Source organism: Manihot esculenta, chromosome 2 (genome assembly GCF_001659605.2).
Source record: "Manihot esculenta cultivar AM560-2 chromosome 2, M.esculenta_v8, whole genome shotgun sequence".
In the NCBI taxonomy this organism is placed as follows: Eukaryota; Viridiplantae; Streptophyta; class Magnoliopsida; order Malpighiales; family Euphorbiaceae; genus Manihot; species Manihot esculenta.
The window spans coordinates 11,953,057-11,971,669 of NC_035162.2; the positions used below are offsets into that span (position 1 = coordinate 11,953,057).

The window sequence follows — 18,613 nt, forward strand, 5'->3', positions numbered from 1 at the left end:
AAGCGCACTAATTTAATTAAAAATAAAATGAATCATAATTAAAATTAAATAATTAATTAAATATTAATATATATAGTATGTAATTAAAAATTATAAAAAGTGTAAATTAATACACACATGATAATAAATATATTTAAATAAATCTAAAAATTTTATATTATATTCTTTCGGTTTCCGGTTTTCGATTAAAAAACAAAAAAAAGTTATAAATTAAAGTGGGAAAAGGAAATAAATTTATAATTGGAAATATAATAACATGCGAGTGAGCTGCCGACCGGCACTGCAATATCTTTTTGAGATGTCAAATGGCTGGATGTTGGCTGAAAGGCCATGCTCGGAAAAGTTCTCAAGTCTTGGGTCCCTGATTGCTGACTTAATTATTAATGGATTTTACTTAAATTAATTGTTTTTTTTATCTAAAGTTCTAACTTAATTTGGTTAATTAACGTGTTATAAGATAATGCCCCAAATTTGTCATTACCATCTACTGACTACCTTTATGGCCGACAGTTGGATACTTTTTAAAATAAAATAAAATAATAGCAGAGCTGCTAAATATATTTTTAATAAAAAAAATTAAACTACATATTTTTTATATCCACTTTTTTCTAAAATTATGAATAGTGATCATAAATTATTAGCATTGTATCCTATTTGTACATTTTCTTCTAATTCATTTGTCCAATATTGGCTACAATTTGTTATTATTAGTTGAGTTTGCGACTTTTTTTTTTCAAAATATCGTAATTATACATTATACTATTTAGAATTAATTTATTAAAATATTTAAATCAAAATTATGGGTTGTCACACATTCAATTTATAAAAAATATAACAGTTAACTATGAATTAAATATCATTGATTTTTCTAAATATAATTAATTAACTCATGAATATCTTAATTTCTTAAGATGAAAGAAAACTATGAGTTCTTATGGTATAATTTATGTTTTCAAAATGAATAAATTACACCTCTCAAATGGGATGAAGAGATAAAGAAGCTATCCATCAAAATCACATAATTAATAATTTAGCTAGAGAGGTAGATGTCACATAATAATCATATATTAATGCTTGAATTAAAATATAATAATACAAGGAAGCAACCAATGATATAATGGCATCATTAGGATTTAATTAAGACCATAGCTAATTTCTTGTAAAGTATGCATCAAGTTTGGATACTTATTCACACTTCCATGCAGGACTGGACGGACAACTATACTCAAATTGAAAATCACTTTTCCCATATTAAGATGTAATTTTTATTATGGTCCTAAATGGTGGGTTGGATTTCTAAATTGTAAAATAATAATGGCAAACGTGGATAATCTGGGAACCACTCACTAGGAATCGCCAAATTGGCATGATGACACTTCATTTTTGTTGAGAAAGACTGCTCTTTTTTTTTTTAATCACTCCTTTATAGCATTTTCAAAGTTCTAAGAGGGCATTCCACTGTACGAGGATTTCGATCCCGGAAAACTCAGAATCAAGAGCATATGTCGTGACCATTTCAATTGATAAGCAAATTTGGCTGCTTCCTGCTCAGAACTTGAAGAATCAATGGTAGAGACAAACACAGGAATAGGGATAATGATGTAGATACAGAGTAGTCTTTTTCTCACATCCTCAGTTGTAAACTTTGACCATCTTTTTACAAGATTTTGGGGAGGCCACCATAATTTGATGTTGGGATTTTGTACAATTGCCGCTCTCAGTCTGTGTTCCAGCCCCCAAAATCCCTTTCCCTTTTACTCTCCAGCTACTTAAAAACTGAATATAATATGTGAGAATCGAGGAAATTTCCCTTTGTTTGTCGGCAAGTAAACAGTTAATGACATAAATATGGTTAGAGCGGCAGTAGGGTTTTGTTCTTTAATTTGCTCAATAAGAAATAAATTAATTAGATTGCTACTTTGTTAAATGCTTTTCAGGAAATTTTTGACGAGGGGAACTAATTAGCAGCAAGCATAATCTAAATCCCATCATTAGATGTTAAAGATTTTAATTTGTGAATTAGTTGACCTATTTAAACGATTATTATAACAAAATCCTTAATCACATGATTGGGATCATACCATAAGATGGCATCCACTGCTATAATGATTTGTAATTTCATTTTTGTCAACTCCTTTTACCACGAAAATTTTGTCAATCAATTTCTAGAACATGAAATATTTTTTAACTAAATTTAGACCTCTTGTTACTTTAATTTTGTAAGATTCAATGGTATCAATTTCTACTACACTGTTCAATTATGTGTGACGTAACCGAAAAATAAAATTATGTTATGATTGATTAAATCTACAAGAAAAAGAATATAAGATGGTGAATGTTTATGATAACAATTTATACGCTCAAATCAGTAAACTGAAAAATAGGGCGAATATAGAATTTGAAAGTAGTTATGAGAGAGAGTTGTGTATATTTGCCTCTGTAATCGTTCTCTATTTATACGGTAAGAAAATGAAGATAGATATAGTATTTATTAATAATTTGAAGATAATGTGACTAAGTGCTTGATAAGAGATCTTGTCAACTAATAGGTCGGTGACCCTGTAATTATAGGCGTAATGGAATATGCTAGAATATGTCTAATAACGGTAACTTTATATCGAGATTTGACCTATTCAGATGAAAGCGAGTCTTGATAACGAATCGGATATTTAAATTGTTTGGATTTTCCTTTTTATTGAATGAGACTATATTATCTATTTATTAGATTCTTACAATGTGATTTTATTTTGTAATTCCATTTTGTGATAACATTTTATAATGTATAATTTATTTTTGAGTGATATTTACGTAATATCAATGTGCGAAAAACAACCGCAGGTTGACTTGTTAGCAAACACAAGAGTGAAAAAATTATATAACAATGGAAGATATCATGTTAGAAAACAACCGCAGGTTAACTTGTTAGCAAACACAAGTGTGAAGAAATTATATAACAAAGGAAGATATCATGTTAGAAAATTATATGGTAAGATAAAATAATAGAAAGATGACATTATAGCACTTTTTCTTTTATAAAAAAAAAAAAATTCTTATTTTAGGTTTCACTAATATATTTTTTGAAAATTAATGTTAAATAATATTAATTAGATTACAATTTTAACTTTCTTTCATAATAGTGACTTATAATAATTAATAATATTTAATGAAGTATAATTGAAATTAATAATATTTATAAAAATATTTCAAAAAAATTATGAACTATTACCATTCAAGTAATCATTTAAAAAAATTTTAACACTACAAGGAATTAAAGGTATATATTTAATAATTAAAGTACTAAAGTAGAAATAATAATCTTACCAAAAAATGTATAAATGAGAAAAAATTTTACACTAAGAAGAGAATTAGAGAGATTTTTTTTTTTTCATTTATGTTAACCTAAAAACACATATAACATGTAACAAGAACTCTAATAATACTTAAATGAATGGAGGGCTGTGATAGAAGCCACATGTCATATTATTTATGATATAAAAATTAGGCATGATAAATGCAGCAATCTTAATGTTCATGCATGGGACCAAGAAGAGGTTGCGTAGAGAGAGGCCTTTCTATATATTCATAAGTTGCAAATTTTGAATGTAAACTGTTCCTTTTTGTTTGTGTTATAGCATGTGGCCATTTTAAATTAGAAAGGAACACTGTAGATTTGTATTCTTTATTAACAGAATGTTCCCTTTTTTATGTACAAAATTTTCTCCTTTTTAAGTCCTCAGCTCTAAACTCTCATCTCTTTGCACAAAAAAGAGAGAGTCAATTTCTTGGAAGCCACTCTATGAGCTTGTGACTTTATATATACAATACAATGCACGTTGTAGCTTTGAACCCTTCATGTTCAAGCCATTCATCATTAGTTCTTCCTCTTTTGCAATTTCCTTCCACATTCCTTCAATAGTTTTTGTTAGCAAATTTATTTTTTTTCTTCGTTGAATTCTGGTTTTTTCTAGGTGTACTTACATCATGCTTACAGTAATACTGTTGTTTCTTTATCATTTTTTTGGGGGTGTGGATCAAATAGTTTATTCCTCTGTTTTATAAAGCTCAATCTCATTAGGCAAAAGAGATTTGGAGTGAAAAAACATGGCAGAGATGGCTAATTATCCCATGGAGAGCCAATTGGGTTGTAGTCTTGTGGCAGGGATTTTTCGTCGCCGGAGCTTCTGCCAACGGAAAACATCTGTTTATTCACTGCCTGTGGAAAGCAGCAACAATATCTCCAAGGAAAAGCCTCCTGTCCACATTTCCAAGACGCAGAGAAGCAAATCTGAAGCTGCTATTCTTGCCTCCAATCTGATTAAACAATTTCCTGAAGTAGGCCAAAAACTCACCGGGAGACATAATTTGGTTTCTCCAAGAACCTCATCTTCTCATCAGAAGAATGAAGGTAGAAAATCCTACGATGCTGCAAGAAGCTCAACATCATCCTCGAGTTTGGGCCAAATAACATTGTCACAGACCAATGAAGCAAAGCTAAGGAGGGCATCCACAAGTGATTCGCGAGAGCTTAGCATGATCTTAACAACTAATAATCAACAATCCAAAGATAGCAAAGCCCTAGTTCGAGCTAGTTCAACCAAGGTTATGCTATTAGGCGACTTGGGCAATTTGAGGCTGCCTGGAAATGGGAATATTGCAGGCAATAATAGTCCTAATGCCACTACAAGGACTGCAAATTTCCTTCACAGGAATTTACAGGAAGCAAGCTCCAATCACAGGACTAGACATAGTAATGGCAAACTTGGTGGAAATGGTGTTATGGGCAACATTGTACGGCAATCCAGTGGGGACCTTCGACAATGTCAAAACCTGACAAGTAGAATGGATCCTGAGGTTTTGAAGAATATGGGCAATGAGAAGTACAAGCAGGGAAGATGTGAAGAGGCCTTAGCTTTTTATGATCGAGCAATTGCTCTCGATTCCAGCAAGGCAACATATCGGAGCAATAAAAGTGCTGCTTTGATAGGATTAGGCCGTCTAACAGAAGCCGTCGCCGAATGCAAAGAAGCTATTAGGCTCGATCCTTCTTATCAAAGAGCACATCATCGTTTAGCGACACTATATGTCAGGTACTTTATACACTAGAAGACAATTATATATACATGGATTATCACTTTTCGAGTTAATTCTTTGTTTTTTTTTTTTTTTGGCCAATTTTTTTCAGATTAGGAGAAGCGGAGAAAGCACTGTATCACTACGAACAATCAGGTCCCTATGCTGACTCAGAAGACATTGCTCAAGTTCAAGCCTTGCAGAAGCACCTGAACAGGTGCATCCAGGCTCGAAAATTAAAAGAATGGAATACTCTGGTAAAGGAGACCGACTGTGCAATTTCTTCTGGTGCTGATTCATCTCCACGGGTTAGCTATTTTTTGTGAGAGAAAAAAAATATTATGCCTATGTCACCGGTAGTTAAATTTCAAGCTAAATCAGGTCGACTATCGTTTACTTTTAGGTATATGCTATGCAAGCAGAGTCCCTATTGAGACTGCATAGACATGAAGAGGCCTACAGAGCCTACCGGAGGGCACCGAATTTTACCTATGACTTTTGCACTAAGTACGTTGGCCTAGCTGGCACCTCTCATCTCTTAATTGGGGCACAGGTTTATATGGCTGCAGGCAGGTCGGTGAAAACTATTTTGTTTGCTATGGTAATTGGTTCAGATATGCAGCTTGATGCAATCTTGAAATTAATGAGATTAAAAAACAAATAAGGAAAAATCAATTAAAATTCTAATGATAAGGAAATTTTGATATTCATAAATTACTTGATGCTGATATTATTATAATAATATCATTTAATTGTTGGTAGGTTTGAAGACGCTATATCAGCAGCTCAGCAAGCAGCTCAGCTTGATCCAGGTAACAGGGAAGTCAGCACGGTGTTAAAAACTGCTAGAGCTGTAGCATCTGCAAGATTGACTGGCAATCTACTATACAATGCATCAAAATTTTCTGAGGCCTGCGCTGCATATAGTGAAGGACTAGAATATGACCCTAATAACTCAATTTTGTTATGCAACCGAGCGGCTTGTCGATCCAAGCTTAACCAATTTGAAAAGGCAGTGGAAGATTGCACCGCGGCTCTTAGGTTGCAACCTAACTACAGCAAGGCAAGGCTAAGAAGGGCCAATTGCAATGCCAAGGTAAATATTTATTGCATTAAGAATGTAGGTTTTTTGTTCATTTATTTATATTTTCGTTAAGCAATTTTTTAATTTGGGTTCATCTTGTAATAGCTGGAAAGATGGGAAGCTTCAATGCAAGATTATGAGATGCTTATAAGGGAAAGCCCAGCAGATGAGGAGATAGGCAGGGCCTTGTTTGAAGCCAAGATTCAACTGAAGAAGCAACGAGGTGAAGACATCAAGGACTTGAAATTTGGTTCTAATTTGGTGTTCATTTCCAGCAATGAACGTTTTAGATACTTCGTAACTTCGCCTGGTAGGTCTAGTAATTTATGCAGTTGATGCTATGGATTTAGACAGTTGTTTACCTTTTTATTTCAAGAGGAAAAAAAATTCAACCTCTTTGTAATGTGTAATTGACAATTGACAGGAATGTCAGTGGTGCTTTTTTGTAACAAAGAGAATCATACGCAAGTGTTGCAGCTGATGGAGCAAGTCTGCAAGAGATTCCCATCTGTCAACTTCCTCAAGGTTTGTTTTTCAGCAACTTTAAGCATCATTACTTAACCTGCCATTACTGGATAATTATGCGAAAGGAATATAATGTCATAATTAATCGCAGTCAAGGGTTATTTTGTGTGGAAAGCAATAAACTTTAATAAGACATATGGCAATTAGCCGTTAATTATGGTCCTTTATCTTCCCTAACTTCAGCATTCTTGATTGATTTATGCTCTGCTGATAATCATTTGCATATCAGCAAAAACTGTTGCGTACCTGAAATCGCCATTATTGCAAGGGCTTTATCTAAAAACTATTCTCAGATTCAGCGTACCAAAAAAAAATTGTCGATATTTCGGTGATGGAAGGGAATTTCTTTGACCCACCTTAGTTAAAAGGGAAATATTGGAGGGTTTCTTCTGAGATTTAAATCTGAGATGTCACCATTTTTGGAAATGAGTATAATTATACATGTGTGTTATTATGCTAATGATTTCAGGTGGAGGTAGAGGACTACCCATACTTAGCAAAGTCAGAGAGTGTAACATCTCTTCCATCGTTCAAGATATACAAGAATGGATCAAGGGTTAAAGAAATTCCAGGCAACAACCGAGAATTATTGGAAAAATCAGTTAAATTGTACAGCAGTTGAAATGTAAAAATGAAAATTATGCAGAGTGCAAAGGAAATACAGAAAGAAGAGAGCCTCAACTTAACAACATTAAGATGGGAAATTAAGAAAGCAGCATTGCACATAAAAGCAGAAAAGGGTTAGAGAAGGAATGATATTGCTATTGGCTGCACCACAAGATTAAACAAGTGGGAGAGTTGTTTGGTGTTTCTTAATTGATGATTTTTTAGTTTTCCTTTCTTTTTGGTTACTTTGAATAGGATGCTTAATGACTGTTTAAGCAGCTCTTTATTCTCTCCCTGCCCTACTTCCATCCCTTTAATGCTGGCTTTGGCAAATAATCAGTTTGCTAATGATGTTTTTTCTTTTTAAAGTGTGGAAAGCAAATATTAAATAGTAATAGAAATTGCTTGTGTGGAACAATTATTGTTGACTGTGGAAGCATCATGATCCTTCTTGGATATTTTAACATCCAATTTGTAAACTTTTTTCTATAATAAAAAAGAAAATTGTTATTATATATTTTCTAAACAAATGATTAGGATGATATTATAATTTTTTTTGATAAGAGGAAAAGATTTTTTTTTTTTTAGAATTAATTAACAAGAAATTTAAAAGGGAAAGAATGCCACCGGAACCTTTCAGCGGGCCGAAGGGCCGGAAAATAATTTCTGGCTCTAGTCCCAACCATATTCCTTTCTGCTGGACCCGTCTAGAGGATTAATTCCGAATACAATCAAGGAAGAAAGCCCATTACACTGCTTCCCCCTCCTCTTTTTCTGCAAAAATGGAAATTTTTCTAGATAAATTTTAAATGATATAAACTATAAAATTTTGATTACTTTCAGTCAGTTTAAGCAACTCAATCATCATGTGCCATATAACAAAGTAGAAACAGAGCATGAATTAGGCGACATGTATAGGAGGTTCCGAGAGAATTAATCAGTCTATTCTCAGCTGCCTCAGCATGGCTGAGACATAATTTTGTATTTACCCATTCTATCTTACGACACGTTTTTCCTTTTCCTTTCATTGGGAAGCAAAAATGGTAAACTACATTTAATTAATTGCATTGCTAATGGCAGCCATGTGAATTACACTGCAAGGATTATTGTACCGGGCCTTCTTTTGCAGGTATGATTGGCAACTCATAATCTCATCAGTTAAAATAATGTTTCATAGCCATCTCCTCTCCTGGACTGTGGTTGGCCAGAAGAAGTGGAAACTGAATTGCGGAAACTCAAAAACTTGTCTATGCTCTAGCTACTGAATGCAATTGCGTCAAAAATACCCATTGTCCATGGAACTCCCATTGATAAAGCAGGGGATATGCAGAGTCTTCAACTCCTGCCAAATGCAAAAGCAACCAAAATGACGACAGTAGTGGGGATCAAACACTCTTGCATAAACCGTAGTGTATGTAGAAGCTGACAGGGAATCAGGACTAAATTACACGTGAGATTTCAATTGTCAATACATGTCCACACGTGCAAGCACAATTGGATAAACCTAAGAACCATGAGATTAGTAATTTCAAGATACAAGTAGACAATAATAGACTATATAAGCTTCATAACTATCAGATAATATTCTCAAAAAAACACAAGAGATATACATGGCATAAAAATCCTTTCCAGGGAAAAGGAAAGAAGAGCTGTACAAATGTAATGCAACTTCAAGTTTTGTAAATAATAAACCAACAAAAGAAAGCTATGAATCCTGATTAGGATTGATTTCCCCATTCCCACACAAGAACCTAGAAAGAAAATTTTCGTAAAAGAGGTACACAAAAATATTGAACACAGAAAAAGTTGAAAATTACTCCAGTTACATTGTTAATGGAGGATATAGTTCCCTACGAAGCTCACCATCTCTTCCAGCTTCGACTTCTTGATAATGGATCTCTCGTTCCACCAACAACCCACTTTTCTTTTGCTATATCAGATGAAATTTCGTAGAAATCGGTGTCATGTCTCATTACCACCAAGTTCTCTTTCTTGGTATTTCTTTCTTCTTCTTCTTCTTCCATTAAAGCCTTCAAAATCTTTTTGCTCTCTTCTGTTTTCACATCCTCTTCTTGTTCTTCTGCTTTCTCTTCTAGCCAGCTCTTTGTAGAAGAAGACCACCACCGCGTAAGCAACAGAGCATTGGGTGGAGGAACAGAAGGCGTAGCAGTAGACTCATCACTACAGGACTTCTCTTTGTCTTTGTCCTTGTCCGTTCTCTTTTCTTTGCAAATTTCGTTATTTTGATTCTCTTGTAACACCATGAACCATTTAGAAAATACGGTTCTCGAAGTCTCATTGGCATCACTTGCCCCGGCTCCACTGTGATTTTCACATTCTTCACCCTCACCCTCATCATCTGTAGTGATATCTGATTGAGAAATGGACCTCAAGCATCGAAAATCTAATCTTATGTTTCTTAAACATCTCAAGAATTGCATTATATCTTTCTTGAATCCAAGAGAATCCATCCAAGATGATTTTTTCTTGTGTTTCCCGTTGTGAATTCTTTCAATCTCTTTCATGACTGATTGCCAGCTCTTGCATGCAGCGGCCTTGTGCCTGACTTTGATCTGCCCAGCACAGGTGACCTTCGGTGAAGTTGGCTCCACGATCTCCGTACCCATTTGCTTGTTTTTGGTCCATAACAGAGGGCTGGCTTGGCCACCACCACCACCTCCATTGCTAGATTTCCTTCGGTGGTGGTGGTACTGGTGGTTATGACGGTGGTTGGGATGATGCTTGCTGGAGTCTGCTGGTCTTGCAGGACTGCAAATGGGCTTAGGCAGTAAGGTTAGATGGGCTCTAGAAGGAAAACAAACCAACAGATCTGCTGATGGAGCACCCTTGTTTGCTTCCCTTGCTTTCATGTTGATTTCTTACTATCGACCCGCTCGATCACTTTCTTCTTTGCCGGTTTCTTTCTTTCAGATCCTGAGACTGATGAAGCTCATGGTAAAATTTTGAGGAATACGTTGAGAGAGATGGATGGTTTTAAAAGAAAGGAGGGAAGAGATTGACAGCTTTCATCTGCTTTTTCATCCTTTTTCTTTGGTATCTTTCTTCAGCATATCTGTTGTTCACTTTTATAACACTCATTTTTGTTGCCGTTTGAAATGGTGTCACAAGTGAGCTTCTCCCATTGCTTTTGTAATTGGCCCTTTGGAACCTTTTACGAAGGAGCAGCTCCCATATATAGATTCCAAGAAATTACTATCATATGTAATAAGGCAATGGAGATTCATGGAAGTGATGAATACATGCAATAACTTTGCTTCCTTCAAGTCATTCAAGAATCTCGTGATATGATTTATTATGCACTAATATTTAAGGCCTCTCTTTGCTGGAATGTACATTGTCCTGAAGATACTACAAAATTTTCTTATCTTCTTTGGACATCAAGAGCTGCTGCGGCCAGCTAATTTGGTAGATTGGTATATGATATCACCATACTATCAGTTAGGATCACTAGACTTGCAAGAATTAGCAAAGCTATTCTACATGTGTGCAATGGCTTAATGTAATAAAACAGGTTAAAATCAATGGGTTGTAGCTCAGCATTATTGTCTTCTTCAGACTGGGTTATTTCAATCTTGTTTAATTCAAATTAATTATACTAAAAAAAATTAAACAGGAGTTTAATATAATTAATTAATTGATTAAAAAAAAGGTCATGGTTAATTTGTCTATCAGCTTTTACTTTTCTTTAGAACTTTATTACGAAGATTTAAAAACTAAAAAGCATGCGGTCTGAGGAAGCTAAGCCGAATTTGTGGAGCAAAAAACATTAAAATAGTAAAAATAAATAAAATGTGATGATGTTGCATGTCCTATTGTTGAAATCATTCATCGTCCGAGACATGGTAGGGTTCACAACTTATTATGGATGTGAGCAGTTGACAGACCCCAAAATTTAATTTAGGGATCTAATTTTTTTTCCAGTGATAATTTTAATTTTATTTAATTCATAAAAAATACTTATTTATATGTATAAAATTTTTAAAATAAAATTTAATTTTTAAGTAGAGAAACAAAAAATATCACATGTATAAAATTTTATAATTTACCCACTATTAAATATTGGATATGAATTTTTAAAATTTTTTAATATGAGCTGTTTAAATTATTATTTGTTAAAAAATACTATGTAATTTTAATGTTTTGATTTATGTTGAAAAAATTTTTTAAATCTAAAATATAACTGAACTATTAAAATTATTACTTATTTACACTGAATAGTACAATTTATTGTACTTTAAATTTTCACAAAAATTATTATCATTTAATTTTATTAATTTAAAAAAAATTAAAATACAATTAAAAAATTTAAAACACAATTAATAATATATTTGATCAATTTAATATTTTTTTATTGTATTTAATTATCATAATATTTATAATTTCAAATTTTCAATGAAAATAACCGGTGAATAACTTACTTTATAAATATTTTAAAAATAATAAAAAATTAAATAGTGAAATTAAAATCTTAAAAATTAAATTTAAATTTTTTAAATATAAAAAAAAAGGATTTAGATTAGAATGACAGTTTTAAAATTGTATTGGTATTGAAACTTTATTTATAAGAAAATTATTATTAGATTTCTAAATTTTTAAAAATTTTACTACCTTTTATTTTTATAAAAATTACTGGGGTTTATATATTTTATGAAATCAAATTGTTTAATTATTTCTTAAAGTAACAGTTAATCAACTTGTTTTGATCAAATAAATAGTATAAATATTTAAATATATAGATATTAAATGATACACATAATTAAAATTACATGGATCAAATGATATAAATATTCAAAACATCTTAATAAATTTATAAAAATTTAAAAATTTATTTTATAAAATATAAAAATATTTTAATTTGAATAATTTTTAAATAGGATAAATTAATAAATTATTTTAAAAGTTTAGAAATTGAATGATAATTTTCCTTCGATTAATGAAAATTATATAAATATTCTATTAAATTTTTTAATTATTAATTATATATATAAATTAGTATATTGAATAAAAAGAATATTTTCAATTATCTCATACATAATTAATTGCTAAAGAGTTTTATGAGTGGCAGCATCTTCATTTTCTTATCTTCTTGTGATGTTTTATTCAGATTGATTAATTTTGTCAAAAGGGATTTGGTTTAGGGTAATTAAGTAGTGGTTGGAATTGACCTACTTTAAGTTTGAAAATTTGAGATAAAAGCAAGCTTCGTCCTTGTCATTCAAGAGGTAAACATTTTCAAAAAAATTTACTCAGACTGCTATCATCTTCTTTTTAATTTTAAATCACATAGCCTTTTTCATTGTGAATGTGTCCAAAATTTTATTCAAATTGAAACAGATTAACTTCAAAAATTTTAGTGCACCTAGTTTTTATGTTTCTTTGGTTCTAATTTCAGTTTTAAAATTTTGATTTATTCAATTTATTACATTTCCTTAAAAAATCAATAAAATGAAATCATTTTTTTTAAAATTAATTGTTATGAAATTTCAAATTACAGTTAAGAATATAAAAAATTAAGTTTGAAATAAGTCTAAATCAATTTTTCTCTGTTAGTTTGTTGAGAAATTCAGTATATATATACTTGGTTTTTAATTTTCTAAATCAAATCCAATAGAGCGATGCTCACTCTAAGATATTAAAAATAAATACTACAAAATAGAATGGCAGTCCCCATGAAAACTACAATACTCAAGTTCGATTTTGATTAATATTTTAGGTATGTGAATTTGTTATTATTTATATAATATCTGAATACATTAAGTTTTATTTATTTTAATTAATAACCTATATTAAAATACTCTTTTCATTAATAATGTAAAATTTTAATACTTTTATATTATTAAAAATATATATAAAAAATTTATAAATATTGTTATAAAAAAATATTTTTATATGTAAGCAATTATTTATAAGTGAGCAGAAGTAAGGGACGTACAGAAATAAACTCAACTTTGAAATCAGTTAATAATATGGCCTTTCATAATTCAACCCATTGTTAACTCATCATTACAAGATGCAAGGACATATATGCTTATAACATATAAAAAATAGGGCAGGAAAGAATATGTGAATCTTTCCATCTGGATTGATTAAACCGTAGAAAGCCAGATTTATAAAATATATGGATTAGAATACTGAGTACAACTTGATAAAATTAGGATAAAATACTAATTTCCAATACAATGATTGACTTGTTAACCTTTTCTGAAATATTAAATGTATATACTGAAAATTTGACTAATATGACATACATGGTAGATAAATTATAAATTGAACTTGCACCACATTTATTAGCCGCCTAACATAATTTGCCAAAAGCTACCCATATTTAATCTGATAAGATTTGAGACTGAACGTTATTAGGATTACTCTTCATTATATATATCATTTATCTAACTTTCAAATAAGGGAGGGTTCAAGTTTTTAGAAATCCTCTCTTTTAGAAACTAATTCACTAAACGTTAATCTCACACGCCCACAAAAAAATATCACTCTCTTTAATATACTCATAGAAAAACTCTCAAAATATATGCCTTCTAGAAAACTTTTTTAAATGCTTTGTTATTATTTATTTTACGTTCTCTTTATATTAATAAATCTCAGATAATTTTTTATCTAACTTGAGCGAAGATCTCCATCGAGAGCATTCTCGATGTACTCCTGACCATTTTCTTATATTTTGAAAATCCCTTTTTCAAGATCAAATATGGAAGGATTTATATAAAATTAATTATGAATTAACAATTAACCCATCAAATTGAGTCTCTACTCAAGTGTCATCGTCTAGACAAGTGTCATCGTCTAGACACCCTGTCAAATCTCACTTTATTATATCTCATTCATGATTTTCCCTCCTCTTGTGATTCTAATCTTCATCTTAATATTTAACTATGATTATTTTCAACTAATTATCTAACACTCCCTATTCTATTGATAAAAAAATATAATAAATAAAAAAATAAAAATTATAAAAAAATAATTAAAAAATTTTTTTACATGTATTTAGTGTATATATATTTAATTAATAAATAAATAATAAATAAGTCAAAATCACGATAAATTTTACATTTAATTATATTCTATTGAATGGAGGTACATATACTGGTTGCTTATAAAAAATTTCCAATAATCAATGATTTAAGACATATTACTCACTCAAGAGATCTAATCACCATATGCTCCCAATTCCCTACTAAAATAAATGGATGCCTCCATTCTTATGATTAGGATGGTTAATGGGCCTTGCCCATATCAGAACCCATCTTAATTTCATCCTGGAAAGATTCGGTTTTGGTGCAGTAGTCTTAGCCCAATCCATCTGAATTCCAAAGATCGATCTCTTCTTTAACGACCAAATCCACTGAACCAAAACTTCGAAAACCCTGGTGAGCAAGTTTGCTATTTTAGGGTATTTGTTAAGAATGTCGGGAAATGAGCTCCGAGGAATCAAGAATAGCTGATGAAGTAGCTCAAACAAAATCGAGGTTTGTATGATTTAACTTGCTAATCTCTTTGTGTCTTGTTGAAGTGGCGTGATTGTAGTCCAAAACCATTAGAAAAAATGACTCCTTGGATTCGCAGAACTCTCATATTAGTCTCTCGAAACAGCTCTCAGTGTAAATCTTCATTCCTGCATTCAGCATTCCTCATTTTCTTTTCCACTGCTAGTAAAGAGAATCTAAATCCAAAATCACTTGCTTCGATTACTTGGTCAATCAACAGCAAAACTCCCCTGAAGCCGCTTCAATTGTCTCATCGTCAACTACTGAGTACCTCAAGAAACCCCAAAATGCAGATTCAGTGCTCAAATTCCTCATGGAAAGGGCTTTATCTAAAACCTAGGTAGAAAATGTTGTCCAAAGAGTGCCCCGTGTTCTCTCTGCTAATCCTGAGGTAAGTATAAGCCCAAAATCAAGATATTTCAGGACTTGGATTTTAGTGTCATCGATATTGCTGATATAATATGTGGTGATCCTTGGATTTTGACTAGAAGTGCTGATAATAGGCTTGGGCCATCAATTTTAGTTTTAAAGAATGTCTTGGGGCCTAATGCTGATGTTTCTAAATTGTTAAAGCTTTCTGGATGGTTTCTGAAATATGATTTGGAAAGTACAATGATGCCTAACATAGAGTACGTGCAAAGTTGCGGGGTTAGTTACTCACAGATTGTTAAATTTGTGTTTCACCATCCAAGGTTTTTTCTTTTCAAGCCAGATAATATGAAGGATTTTGTTAAAAGGGTTGATGAGATGGGTGTTGATAGGTCATTAAGATGTTTCTTCCTGCTATTAGGGTTGTGAGTTCCATGACTAAAGAGAAGTGGGAGCTCAAGTTGAAACTACTGAGAGAACTGGGATTTTCAGAGGAGAATATTTTGTTTGTTTTTCGAAGAGTACCTCAAGCACTCGCAGTATCTGAGAGGAAGATTAAAGAGATAACTCAATTGTTGCTAAGTGTGGAGAATTTGGACATTTCTTATATCATTTGCTGCCCAGAATTGCTTTTATGCAGTGTTAACCAGAGGCTAAAGCCTCGACTTGAGGTTATTATGGTTTTGGAAAGTAAGAATTTGCTCAAGAAAAAACCTGATCTGTCTGCAACTTGTAAGATGACTAATGCACAGTTCTTGCACAAATATGTGATTCCTTATTCAAATGAACTTGCAGACTTGTATATGGCTAATCATAGCTCATAGCCTAGAGAAATTGTATTACTGGTTCTCTTTATCATTCAAAGGAAGTGTTATTACATATCTCAATATATTAGGTACAATAGTTTTACCACTTCTCTTGAAATGCATTTGTAAGTTCATTTTGGAAAAAACTTGAAAAGAAATTAGAACTTTTTTCCAGTATTTTGCTACATTCTTTTTACTGTACTTTTTCCTTGTTTTTTGTAATAAGGAGTTGCTACTGAAACATGCAGACAACTCCAATTCCTGTTCTGTTGATTGGGTAGTGGTGATTTTTTACTCTAGGTGTCTTCATGTTTTTGTTTAAGCCACATGCTTGAATGGCAGTAACAGGTAGGGAAGCATTTTGAGCATGCAATTATCTGCACAATGTCATAATCTTTGTTATACTTGTAGTGCAACTCTCTGGAGAAGCATGTATCAGTTTTTTTCTAATATTATCTACTACTCTGTTATACTGTGCTTCTATATATTTTACTGTCTATGCATGCTAAAATGGGAGCTAGCATCATTGCAATCATACAAATAACCTTTTGTTGGTTTGACACTTGGCACATAGGTTGTACCATCAATTCTTATTATGTCCATTCAATAGCAGCATTCAAAACGTTTACATGGGGCTGAAATGGCTTTCTGAAGGTAATATTTTTATTTCTCTTTTCCAATCTAAATTTGATTTGCCTACTATATGATCTCACAGATTAAAGGTCTTACTTTGGCAATGAATGGTATGAATTTAATGTCATATTATTATGAATAGTAATAAATGTGTGAATAGTCTTATTAATGACTTTTCATAATATTGGAGTTCCATGTTATATATCAGTCTGCAACATTTGTCTATCTGTATCATTTTTTTTCCATTCAATTTTATTTGCTTTTAATAATCTTGACAATGAGTGCTTTGCGTACTTGCTGCTGTTACAATCTAGAACTGTGAAATTCAATCCCTGGACTTAACGTAAAATTATTTGGGTACAATTGTACTGGTGAGCACTTCATCATGCAAAGACCATCAGCAAGGTCTTTTCATATTGATATCATTGAGGGAAAACATTGTTTTAGCCGAATTAGTCAGTAGCCCGAGTTGCTTTTCTAGACGCAATTCATTACTGATATATAATAAGCTTGAATTGTTGTTTATGTAACTTGAGATTCAATTCCCACCACGACGTTTCTGGTAAAAATCTACTTCATTATATCTTGTTCTCTTGGAGTTGCAGGTTTCCATGTTCATGGCGTTATACTTTTATTAATTTTCACCAGAAAGTTTACTTTCACCCGCTGAATCCTCGCACTTTCTACACGACTTCCATTATTGAGCTGTACCCTTGGCTCGTGTGTCATTCTCATCCTCACGCTCCGTGAAACTGTCCTACCGTCCTCCCACTACCCGCCCCTCCGATCAACGCCATGGTCCACGCCACTCTGGCTTTCGATGATAGTACTTGTGCAAATTTGTTAACAACTTATAGACCAAAGTTGATGAGTTTTAATTTAATAGTTATAATAAAACTTTATTAAAATAAAATAAATTAAAACAACAGATCATATCCAAAAACAATCATACAAAAGATGCTGTCAAATATATCATGCCCGTGTGAGAACATTGCATATAAATGTTTGAGGTATGTAATATTTACAACATGTTATTTAAGCTGTTTATAAATATTCTATTTTTCCAAGAGATAAATATATCATGCCAGCAAACCATGGCTACTAGTCTTTGTAAAATCAAAGCAAAATTGACCAATCAAACTTAAACTCACACCCTTCTCTCCAAATGCCATTCCCAGCATTTCCCATGCATGCAAAATAACCTCCGCTCATGATTCTCCCGTTGCTCATACACCACCCTCCCTCTCTTTACCTCCGCTCCCCATGTTTCCATGGCGGAGTGGCTTCCGTCCAACTCTTCTTCTAATGTTAATGTTCACGACCCTGTCACATCTCAACCCCGACTCGCTTTTCAAACTGGAACCTACATTGTCCAGGTCCCTATGGACCAAATTTATCTTGTTCCTGCACCGGAAAATGCTAAACAACATCGAAATCCTGAAGCAAAGAAGGAAGCTTATCGTTGTTATAGCCAATTGTGTTGCTTTATATTCATTGTTATTGTTGTTATTTCCATTGCCCTCACTCTGGGATTTTCTTTTTCTCTCCTTAAACCTAAGAATCCCGAGTTTAAAGTCCAACGTCTTGCTGTCAAGGCTTTTGCTAAAACTTGCCGGACATCTTGAGAGGAATTTAACCCAATAATATATGGAAAGACTTCTCCAGAGAGAGAGAGGAGTGAAGCCAAAGAGTGTAAGAGTTGATCTTGTTTGAACCAAAACCGACAACTTCAAATTCACATTGAGCTACAACAACTCAAGAAAAATGATTTATCAATCTCTGTCTATCTCCAATGTGCCAAGACACTCAAAGATGAGTTACATGCTGCTGGCCGATCTCTCTCTACGGTTGAATTTAATGCCATTATTTACAAATATTGGCTTCGAGTATCATAACATCATCACTGCTTTGGATCTTCGCCCCGACCCCGTTCCATCTCATGAGCTTCATGAACAGCTTGTTGCTCATGAAATCCTTCTGAAAAGTTGTCATAAACCACC

The 18,613-nt window shown here is 32.4% G+C and overlaps 2 protein-coding genes and 1 long non-coding RNA gene across 3 annotated transcripts; 2 read left to right on the forward strand and 1 right to left on the reverse strand.

Annotated features, from left to right (window-relative positions):
* Positions 1-3,759: 3,759 nt before the first annotated feature.
* Positions 3,760-7,700, forward strand: LOC110608501 (TPR repeat-containing thioredoxin TTL1). Its single transcript, XM_021747743.2, has 7 exons — positions 3,760-5,087; positions 5,183-5,378; positions 5,474-5,643; positions 5,833-6,166; positions 6,260-6,464; positions 6,579-6,679; positions 7,149-7,700. Exons 1-7 carry the CDS (start codon positions 4,102-4,104, stop codon positions 7,299-7,301), a joined length of 2,145 nt encoding a protein of 714 aa, XP_021603435.1. The 5' UTR covers positions 3,760-4,101; the 3' UTR covers positions 7,302-7,700.
* Positions 7,701-8,333: 633 nt separating this feature from the next.
* LOC110610052 lies at positions 8,334-10,479 on the reverse strand. Its single transcript, XM_021749924.2, has one exon. It carries the CDS (start codon positions 10,153-10,155, stop codon positions 9,145-9,147), a length of 1,011 nt encoding a protein of 336 aa, XP_021605616.1. The 5' UTR covers positions 10,156-10,479; the 3' UTR covers positions 8,334-9,144.
* A 4,112-nt stretch (positions 10,480-14,591) lies between these two features.
* Positions 14,592-18,182, forward strand: LOC110606606. The gene is made up of 3 exons (XR_002486536.2): positions 14,592-15,196; positions 16,555-16,634; positions 17,219-18,182. It is a non-coding gene; the product is annotated as an uncharacterized LOC110606606 (long non-coding RNA).
* Positions 18,183-18,613: the final 431 nt, after the last annotated feature.

Excerpts from the sequence above, each read along its gene's own strand:
- LOC110608501 (XM_021747743.2), top strand. The coding sequence starts at position 4,102 with ATGGCAGAGATGGCTAATTATCCCATGGAGAGCCAATTGGGTTGTAGT. Across the intron at positions 5,088-5,182 it reads TTAGCGACACTATATGTCAG|ATTAGGAGAAGCGGAGAAAG; the intron begins GTACTTTATACA and ends AATTTTTTTCAG. Across the intron at positions 6,680-7,148 it reads CATCTGTCAACTTCCTCAAG|GTGGAGGTAGAGGACTACCC; the intron begins GTTTGTTTTTCA and ends TAATGATTTCAG.
- LOC110610052 (XM_021749924.2), bottom strand. The coding sequence starts at position 10,155 with ATGAAAGCAAGGGAAGCAAACAAGGGTGCTCCATCAGCAGATCTGTTG.